This window comes from Gekko japonicus, unplaced genomic scaffold (genome assembly GCF_001447785.1).
Source record: "Gekko japonicus isolate JY-2015 unplaced genomic scaffold, Gekko_japonicus_V1.1 scaffold1732, whole genome shotgun sequence".
In the NCBI taxonomy this organism is placed as follows: domain Eukaryota; kingdom Metazoa; phylum Chordata; class Lepidosauria; order Squamata; family Gekkonidae; genus Gekko; species Gekko japonicus.
Window position 1 is genome coordinate 125,983 of NW_015175412.1, and position 10,403 is coordinate 136,385.

Genomic DNA, 10,403 nt, shown 5'->3' on the forward strand with positions numbered 1-10,403 from the left:
GAACATAAAAACAATGCAGGTGGACAGCATAAGACACTGGGTGCATACAATCTGTGCTTCGCCAGCTGCACTGGCTTCAAGTTGAGTCCCAGGTCAGACTCAAGGTTTTGGTTTTGACCTTTAAGGCCCTAAACTGTAAGGGACCAACGTACCTATAGGACCACCTCTCCTGGTATGTCCCCCGGAGAGCCTTATGCTCAAGTGACCAACACCTACCGGAAGTCCCTGGCCCAAAAAGTCTCTGTCTGTCTTCCACCAGAGCCAGGACCTTCGCGGTCCTGGCTCCGAAGTGGTGGAACCCTCTGCCTATTAAAATCAGGGCCCTGCAGGGTCTGTTACGATTCCGCGGGGCCTGTTGTTCCGCCAAGCATACAGTTGAGGACAGTAATGGGCTTTAACAGTTTTAATCGGTTTCTAACAACTAGCCGGTTCACTAACTGCTTTCCCCCCTCCCCCCCACTGCGAATGCAAATCGGGGAGCCAGAATTGTATTACAGTGCCATGTGATGTTGGGTTTTATGGAACTATCTTTTTAGATTATTTAATGGATTTTATGGGTTTATTGTGCGCCGCCCTGAGCCCACTTGTGGAGAAGGCAGTATAAAAGCCTAATGTAATCAATAACAAACAAACAGTGCAACAGACCCTTAGGATCATCTGTACGGTAACCGCGAGGTCACAGGCTTTTCTTCGTAGTAGGTTCCGTTCTCTGGAATGGCCTACCATAGCGGGTGCGGAGGGCGCCTTCGTCAGCTACATATTATTATTATTATTATTATTATTATTATTTATTATTATTATTATTTCAATTTGATATACCGCCCTAACCCCCGTGGGGGTCTCTGGGCGGTTTACATGTGGGGTGCTAGTCACATTGAACCCTAACTAAGGCCACATTGATTCTATGGGTGGGGCTGCCTACCAGCACCCAGGTGGAGTCTGATGATGTCTCTTCGGCTCGGCTGTTCTTTTTCGGCTCCATTCCCGGCAGCTAGATGTTCTTTTTTCCTGGCGCTTAGGCAGTCAGGCGGTCTGATACACAGGTGACGTCCTCCTCCGGTCCGGCTGCGTCCTTCAGGCTCCGCCGCGCCTTTGGATGACGTCGCTGTGCCTCCGCCTCTGCTTTAAGAAAGTGTGCAAGACAGTTCTATCCCCAAGTCCATTAACAAATGTTTCAGCAGATCTGGCTGAGTGTGTTTCATATGTGCATTGTTTTTATTTTGTTAACGGACTCTCACATTTTACATCCTTGCAACTTAGTGCATTGTTAGGTGCCCTGAGTCTCAAGAAATAAGGCGAGATGTAAACATTTTAGATAAATAAATCTACTTTGCTTCAAAAGGTAAAGCCAAGAGAGAAGCCTCTATGAAGGGTCCAGATGTTCAGCGTGTGTCTGTTGTGCTTTCTTATGAGAGCCAGTTTGGTGTAGTGGTTAAGTGCGCGGACTCTAACCTGGGAGAACCGGGTTTGATTCCCCCACTCCTCCACTTGCACCTGCTGATGTGACCTTGGGTCAGTCACAAGCTCTGGCACAGCTGTCCTTGAAAAAGAGCCGTTTGTGTCAGAGTTCTCTCAGCCCCACCCACCACACAGGGTGTCTGTTGTGGGGAGGGGAAGGGAAAGGGGTTTGTAAGATGCTCTGAGACTCCAAGTGAAGGGTGGGGTATAAGTCCAATCTCCTCCTCTTCTTCTTCTTCTTATGAGTATAAAGGGTGGACCAAAGTTAAAATTCATACTTTGTCTTCTTCTGTAGGGCAAATGTTACAGTTACTGATCTCGAAGAAGTTCAAGATTTGCTGAAAATGAACATTGAGAACAATCAGCATCTTATCACCGGTTCAATTCAAGCCAAGGTACTGAAATGGTTCGTATAAACCTTATTTTGCACGTTATCTTCCCTCGGGAGACCGCACCCCAGTTCTCCGTGTTTTTTTCGTCAGTGCCCAGTTCAATAAGTGAAATAAATCTTCCCTGCCGTAACAAAGCTAGATAACATAAAACCCCACCTTGCTTCTCCTTTAGGTCGGGGTTCCCATGACATGGTGCCTGCGGACTCCCTTTTTGGTGCCTGCCAGGTTCTTTTTAGAAAGTGGGCAGGGCCTGTGCCCAAAGAGTGATTAACACATGGAATTTACAGCCTGCACTGTTACTTGTGAGAAGTACAGCTGGTGCAGAAGGGTTTCGTGATAACTCCTTGGACGTGTGTGCAGCAAGAGAGAGATTCCGGCCAGATGTTAATGAGAACACCCATGATTTTTGAAAAGGGATCGAAGTTTGATGCAGTGATGCTATCAACTTCCACCTGAATTGTAAAAATACATTAAAGGTGGGAAGGTTTGATGACTTCAGTTGAAATTCTAGGGAGGTGCATGAAGCATTTTGTCCTGGCCCCACTGCTGGACCTCCTGATGGCACCTGGTATCCTTGGCCACTGTGTGACACAGAGTGTTGGACTGGATGGGCCATTGGCCTATTCCAACATTGGCTTATGTTCTTATGACTGACCACTGGAGATTGGATTGGCTGTGGAGCTGCCACCACAGCACAGGGATCTACACTGTGTGACTGGAGGTCAGCTGCAAGAGCCATTTTCTGTCTGGCTTTGCTTCCTGCAGCAGCCATTGTGTGTCAGAATTCCAAAGGGGCCCACAGGCACAAAAGGGTCAGGGACCCCTGGCTTAGGGCATCTGTTCCATGCCTTCATTTAAAGAGCCAGTTTGGTGTCGTGGTTAGGAGCGCGGACTCTAATCTGGGAGAACCAGGTTGGATTCCCCACTCCTCCACTTGTACCTGGCTGGATGACCTTGGGCAAGCCGTAGTTCTCTCAGAGCTGTCCTTGAAAAAGAGCAGTTTCTGTCAGAGCTCTCTCAGCCCCACTTACCTCACAGGGCAACTGTTGTGGGGAGGGGAAGGGAAAAGGAGTCTGTAAGCCACTCTGAGACCCCCTCTGGTGTAGTGGTTATGTGCGCGGACTATAATCTGGGAGAACCGGGTTTGATTCCCCACTCCTCAATTTGCATCTGGCTGGATGACCTTGGGCAAGCCATAGTTCTGTCAGAGCTGTCCTTGAAAAAGAGCAGTTTCTGTCAGAGCTCTCTCAGCCCCACTTACCTCACAGGGTGTCTGTTGTGGGGAGGGGAAGGAGTTTGTAAGACGCTCTGAGATTCCTTTGGGTAGTGAAGGGCGGGGTATAAATCCAATCTCTTCTTCTTATTCATTTAAACTGACTTCACTTTGTTGGTATTCTGAAGAGCTGTACCCTACCTAAGCCTTCGGGATGGGGTCAGGCGGGGAATTCAGAAAGAGACCAGATGTTCTCCTCTGTATTGTGGGAATTACATCCCCTGCTTTCTCTTGCGTAGGGGTGAGGACGTAACAGACTTCCTTCCGGCGCCGGATTATATACTGATGGCAGACTGCATCTACTATGAAGAGGTAAATTATTTCTCTCTCCTTCATGGCTGGAAGAAGGCATCCTGATGACGGGTTATGCCAGGCAGCAGGTGATGTGGAAGAATTCTGCCTGAGACCCTGAAGAGCTGTAAAGAGGGGCTGTGGCTCAGGGGCAGAGCCTCTGCTTGGCATGCAGAAGGTCCCAGGTTCAATCCCCAGCATCTCCAGTTAAAAGGACCAGGCAGGAGGTGATGGGAAAGACCTCCGCCCGAGACCCTGGAGAGCCACTGCCAGTCTGAGTAGACAAGACTGACCTGGATGGAATGATAGTCTGATTTAGTATAAGGCAGCTGCATGTCTTCAAGACTGTCAGGGAGGGGGCCAAGGCTCAAGTGGAGGGTTTAGGTGGCAGGCGGAAGGTCCCAGGTTCAATCCCCGGCATCTCCAGTTAAAAAGGACCAGACAGTAGGTGACAGGGAAAACCTCAGTCTGAGACACTGGGGGACCTCTGCCAGTCTGAGTAGGCAATGTTGACTTTGATGGACCAAGGGTCTCTGATTCAGTATAAAGCAGCTTCATGTGTGTTCAGTTTGGCAAAGCAGAAAAATGTGGCATTCGTTCTCAGCAAGCCCTGGGAATGGCTAGGTCACTCGAGAAAGTAATTGTGTGTGACTATATAATAATAATAATACTTTCAATTTATTAATCGCTTTCCCCAGTGGGCTCAAAGCGATATACAGTTACACATTTTAGACAGGGGACTAACAATGTTCATAGGGGATAGGGAAGACAACATATATTCATTTAATTGCACACGCCGTCACTGCATGGTGTAAACGTCTTCTGGCTTGGCTCGGTCATTTTCCGAACGGCTGCTTTGTAGACCAGGCTTCAGGACCCGTATGTCAATCGCCACACTGCCACCGCCTGGCCGGAAACATCCACTGCAGGGATTTTTGTAGCCGAGAAGTTCTCTCGCCTTTTCCCAACCTCGACCAGGAAGTCCCGACCGTCAGCTAACACCCTCCCACAAGGGAGATTGGCGTGCCCACCCTCTTTAAGGCGTGGTTCCCATTTTATCTACTCGCCGAAGCTTTCGAATCGCTGGGTGGACGATGAGCTGGGGACAACAGGCTGGCTGCTCACACCAGCGCAGGGCTTGAACTAACACAGTTCGGATGTTAAGACAGTGGGATATACCTACTGTGCCACCGCTCCCCTAATGGCAGGGCATCTCCAGTTACAAGGATCTGGCCATGGGTGATGTGGAAGACCTCTGCCTGAGACCCTGGAGAGCGGCTGCCGGTCTAAGTAGGCAATACTGACCTGGATGGACCAAGGGCCTGATTCAGTAGAAGGCAGCTGCATGTGTGCAAGACTGTCAGGGAAGGGGGCAGGGCTCAGAGGTGGAGCCTCTGCTGGGCACGCAGAAGGTCCCAGGTTCAATCCCCGGCATCTCCAGCTGAAAGGATCGGGGAGGAGGTGATAATGAAAGACCTCCGCCTGAGACCCTGGAGAGCAGCTTGCCAGTCTGAGTGGACAGGACTGACCTGGATGGACCCAGGGTCTGATTCAGTAGAAGGCAGCTGCATGACTTGTGTATGAGAGGGCGTTTATCCCAGGTAACTGATCATGTGAACTGACCCTCCAAATAGAAGGGAACTGGAAGGGTCCAGCCTTTGGGTACATACTGGTGGGGCCCTTTGCTGTATTATGATAATAGAAAGCAAAAGCAAGTGTAGTTAACAGACTCAACAATTACAACTTGCCAAAAAGCTGAAGAACACGTAATAGAACCAGAAAACCTTTATTGGCATAGTATAAGTAATCAAACAAAGGACAGAGTTTAAAGGATAGGTACAAAAGCAACATCGACCAGTATTCCTGATCCCAAGATACAAAGCAATCCTAACATGGTTTACAAGATTTACAGAGTATTACTCTTGACTTCCATACGTAGGTCAAAAATTCAGTGACAGATAGTGTTATTGCCGGGCTCTTGTCTGGTAGAAGAAAATTTAAATCCCCATCCAGAAAATCTCTCTGCAAAGGGAAAAGAGGGCGAATCAGACTGTTGTGCATAACGGAATATTTAGGACATCGAAGAAGGATATGGGTAATAGAATCGGGTTCCCCAAGATTACAGTTGCAAAGTCTATCCTTATACGGGACACCCCTGTATCTACCTGAGACCACTACTGAAGGGAAAAGGTTGAACCTTGCAAGCATAAAAACCCTCCTAAAAACTGGGATTGTCAGGTTAGCAATATACGGTACCATGGAGGTATGTGAAGGAAGGCGGGGTAATGAGTAAGGAGAGCAAACTCCGAAACTACCGACATTAATGATCTGCGCCTCTATATCCCAAATTCTCCTCCTAATCACCTGCAAGGTTGCTACCTCACCACAGTTATAGAGGGGTTCCAGGTCAATACCTAGTGTACCCACCTTTTCCACTATGGCCTGTGACCACTCTGATATATAGGGGTCAGTTAAGAGTTGGGCCATTAGGCTAGCAGGGGGAGATCGAAAATGAAGCCGAAGCCAATATCTGATTGTAATGATCCAAGCCCGAGATTCTACCAAGTGAAGACCCAGCTCCTTGTAAAGAGCAAAGAGCGACACTGAGTTGGAAACACCAAGAATCCTGCGCAGAAAAATGGAGTAAATGCTCTCAACTCTCCTAGTGAAACGTAATAGAGAATAGCTTGAACCCACGGGTCATGAGACACTGCTGGTCCCGCTGCAAGCCTGAAGCTGCTGAAGCTGACTGCATGTTGGAGATTGGCGTCCGATTTTGTATTGGATTGTTCACAGACTGTTCCCAATGCCTGTCGGTACGAGTATGAAAACCACAGCAGCTTAAAGGGAACACCCCGATGAGGGATGAACTTTGAAACGTTGTTATCAAACATCCGGACACAACGTCGAATTCTTTAGCAGTTCTCCATCGTTTATCCATTGTAGCACCTACCAGTTCTCGACTGTTTACATTTTGTACTTTTTCATTGTAGCTACTTTGTATACATTATTCTCTATTACATGTTCTTCAGCTTTTTTGGCAAGTTGTAATTGTTGAGTCTGTTAACTACACTTGTTTTTGCCTTCCGTTACCATTATATAATAGTGTAGTGAACATGATGGAATCCCACCACAGTATTGTCAACTGTGAAATGATGTGAAGTGTCAAATCTGTGTCTGTTTTGTGGGCAGTCGTTGGAGCCACTAATCAAGACGCTGAAGGACCTTTCTGGCCCAGAGACCCAAATCCTCTGCTGCTATGAAGAAAGAACGATGGGGAAAAACCCAGAAGTGGAGCGGAGATACTTTGAGGTCAGTCATCTTTCTGTCTCCTGACGGACTTCTCACTGTTGCGGAGAGAAGCCAGGCTGGATCCCGTGCCGGAAGCAGAGGGCAGGATTTCTGTATCAAGATTCAGCGGTCGAAATCTCAAGGGTTGCGGTCTCAGGATTATACAGACTGGCCGGGTTGTTGTGAGAGAAACGGGCACCCCGTGGGTTCAAGGACCTTGCACCTTTTGTTTCTGACGATGTTGTGTTTTATTGTAGCTTCTTCAGAAGGATTTTGAATTGGAAAAAGTTCCCCTAGACAAGCATGACGAGGAGTATCGGAGCGAGGACATTCATATCTTCATCATCCGGAAGAAAGGAATGGTAAATTCTTGTTGTGATAAGTAGGGAGATGGTTGCTAACACTGACAGACGACCTTGTGCTTTTTAAGCCAGTGGCTGGTCAAAACATAAGAAGAGCTCTGCTGGATCAGACCAGTGGCCCATCTAGTCCAGTATCCTGACTCATGCGGTGGCCAACCAGTTCCCCTGGAGGGCCAACAACATGGCAGAGAGGCTGAGGCCTTCATAAGAACATAAGAAGAGCTCTGCTGGATCAGACCAGTGGCCCATCTAGTCCAGTATCCTGACTCATGCGGTGGCCAACCAGTTCCCCTGGAGGGCCAACAACATGGCACAGAGGCCGAGGCCTTCATAAGAACATCAGAAGATCCCTGCTGGGTCAGTCCAGTGGTCCATCTAGTCCAGCATTTTGTCTCACGCAGTGGCCAGCCAGTTCCTCTGGAGGAACAACAACAGGGCAGAGAGGCCAAAGCCTTCCCCTGATGTTGCCTCCTGGCTCTGGGGTTCAGAGGATTAGTGCCTCTGAATGTGGAGGTTCCCCTCAGTCACCACAGCTAGTAGCCACTGATAGACATCCTCCATGAATCTATCTAATCCCCTTTTAAAGCTTTTTGTTCCTATATGAGATACAGAGCACCCTGGTCTAGTCAACAAGAGCTCAGAGAGAGCTGATGGATGACCAGCCCAGAGCAAAGAAGTCTTCATTAATTCATACCTTCAGTACCCATAGGTTCAACCCACATGGATGACATAAGTTAACACATTTTTAGCAGAAGAATATCAAAATAGAACAATTTTACTCTGAACTCATACCCTAGTTACTCTAGACAGTCAAGGATGTTATGTGTAAACTTTATTGTGACCCTATCAGAAGCACAGACACCTGTTTTAGCAAGTGTGTTGTAGGTCAGAAGCTACAAACCTTCTCACTAGGAATCTTTGACACCATGTGTCATGATCTGTGTAGGACTGGGAGACAAGGCCTAGAGGCCTAGGCCCCAGGACACCTGTGTGGGAATGGAAAGCAGTCACCACCTACAAATACACAATGCTTAACGACGGTTGATAGTGATAGTGTGAGGAGATGTGACATAAACTTTGTGGGCTGTGGAACTGTGTTCTTTTCTCTACTGTGGTCTTTCCTCTCACAGAGTTAAAAACTGAGGGGACAGTCTGGTCTGAGAGAAAGACCCCTCACTTGGGACAGAGTGAGTACAGGCACAGGCCTGGCATAAGAAGCTGTGGGCCTTGAATAGTAACCAGTTAAGTGAAATCGGTAGCCGCGTTAGATTTGTTTATTTTACCTTTAAACACTGTTATATATTTCAAACCACCTTGTCTTGTTTTCCTTGCCCCATTACTGTATTAATAAGCCATTTGTTTAATGTTCTCTGCCTGGTCATCACGCCTGTGTTTCTCAGCTTAAAAGGGGCATTTTGGTTGGGCTTGGGAGGGTACTCTGGTCCTTCCCAAGGGACCCTAAGTCCAGAGTGGTGGCAGAAGAAGGTGGCAACCCACAGGGGGTCATGACACCCGCATATGGTGTGCAGGACTGGGAGCAGGGCCTGGTGCGGCCTGGTCCCAGGAGAGACCCGCATGGCAGTGAAAGCAGGCAGCCTACAGTCCCCATAAGGCTTAGCAATGGGCTACAGCCAATCAGAGAGTGAGATTCTGTGAGGAGACTGTTCTATACTGTGAGGAGAGTCGGTCTTCGCTGTTAACTGTGGGAAAAGGGGTGTTCCTTCTCTCTCTCTGCGGCCTAGTCTCACTGAGGGGACAGGCTGGTCTGGGAAGACAAAGATCCCTCCGTTCTTTTCGGTCTCTCTCTCTGCGGCCTGGACTGTGGGGGGGCAGGCTGGTCTGGGAGAGAGGAAAAGATCTCCACTGGGCTCAGCGTGCTAGGCAGGCTATGGGCCTGGAAGTAGAAACAGCTAGCGGCGTTAGATTATGTTTATTTTGCCTTTCACACCGTTACACCCTTTTTAAGCACCTTGCCTTGTCTTGTTTTCCATGCCCCAGTGTTGTTTTTAATAAACCCTTTCTGTTTAATTATTTTCTCTGCCCGGGTCAGTCACGCCTGTTAGTTCTCGGCTGTAAAGGGGCTTGTTGGATGGGCTTGAGGGGGTACCCTGGGCCTTCTCAAAAGGGACCATAAGTCCAGGGTGGTGGCAGCGGAAGGCGGAGACCCCCTGGGGTCATGACAGCGGGTGAAACGATTAACCTAGAGCAGTGGTTCTCAACCTGTGGGTCGCGACCCCTTTGGGGGTCGAACGACCCTTTCACAGGGGTCGCCTAAGACCATCGGGAAAACACAAATTTTCAATGGTCTTACGATAGCAACGAAAATAATTTTATGGTTGGGGGTCACCACAACGTGAGGAACTGTATTAAAGGGTCGCGGCATTAGGAAGGTTGAGAACCACTGACCTAGAGAAATGTAAAACATTCTTTTTAGAGCAGAGTGCCTTGTCAGGCTAGAGAGAGGCTCAAGAGACGACAGGAGCAGAGTCTGCAAAGCCTTCTGGGAGAGGAACCAAACAGAGAGGCCTCGGCCAATCCAGGCTGTTACACAGAAATGCCCCAGGCTCGCTTATCTACTTGCCGCTCCCAACATTTCTCAAAATCTTTCAGAATGCCCCGTCATGAGGAAGGCGCAAAACAACGGGAAGTCCTTTGCGCAGCTCCGGTTTGAGAGGACTCTCCTGTGCCGTTTCCGCTGTCTGCCGCTGGTCTTGAAGGAGCCGCAAGCACACGCTGGAAGCCAGACCTGATGGCCCCGGTGATGTTTCTGCACACAAGCTGGCTGTAGGAGGAGGAAGACGTGGGAAGCCAGGCGTAATGTATGTAGAAACAGACGGGATTCTTAGAGGATACCTTTCCGGACAGTCCCTCTTGCACCATAATATGTTTCGTTATGAATGGTTACCGAGATCTACATTCGAAAGATAAAGAGATTTTATCAAGCGCTTGTGTGGCGTCCTCTCTTTAGGGAGGACTGGTTTTCCCTTTAAGTGTGCTCTTTGCTTTTGTAAACGGGGTAGATTTTGCTGCCACCAGGAATTTAAGGATTTCCAAACCTTCTCTCTGTTTCTTTTGCTGGTAAGGTGACCTAGAGTCGGGGGCTTTTCAGTGATCTATGTGGTCCTGAGGAAAGACAGAACTAAATTCGGGGATAAGCTTGAACAAAAGATGATTTATTGAAGTAAGAACAAGATATGAGGTTGGTTATTCTGTAACTATTTTTGATAAAGGGACTTGAAAATATGTCTATTAAATGTATCACACACACGGTCTTTTATCCTTTACTTTTTGTTTGTTTTGACACTCAGTTCCAATATAAACAGAAGTCACTCTTTC

At 48.2% G+C, this 10,403-nt stretch overlaps 1 protein-coding gene across 1 annotated transcript; it reads left to right on the forward strand.

Annotated features, from left to right (window-relative positions):
• Window positions 1–1,758: 1,758 nt before the first annotated feature.
• VCPKMT (valosin containing protein lysine methyltransferase) lies at window positions 1,759–10,332 on the forward strand. Its single transcript, XM_015425744.1, has 5 exons — window positions 1,759–1,864; window positions 3,363–3,435; window positions 6,607–6,726; window positions 6,963–7,067; window positions 9,678–10,332. Exons 1-5 carry the CDS (start codon window positions 1,803–1,805, stop codon window positions 9,690–9,692), a joined length of 375 nt encoding a protein of 124 aa, XP_015281230.1. The 5' UTR covers window positions 1,759–1,802; the 3' UTR covers window positions 9,693–10,332.
• Window positions 10,333–10,403: the final 71 nt, after the last annotated feature.

Excerpts from the sequence above, each read along its gene's own strand:
- VCPKMT (XM_015425744.1), top strand. The coding sequence starts at position 1,803 with ATGAACATTGAGAACAATCAGCATCTTATCACCGGTTCAATTCAAGCC. Across the intron at positions 1,865-3,362 it reads CAAGCCAAGGTACTGAAATG|GGGTGAGGACGTAACAGACT; the intron begins GTTCGTATAAAC and ends TCTCTTGCGTAG. Across the intron at positions 3,436-6,606 it reads ACTGCATCTACTATGAAGAG|TCGTTGGAGCCACTAATCAA; the intron begins GTAAATTATTTC and ends TTTTGTGGGCAG.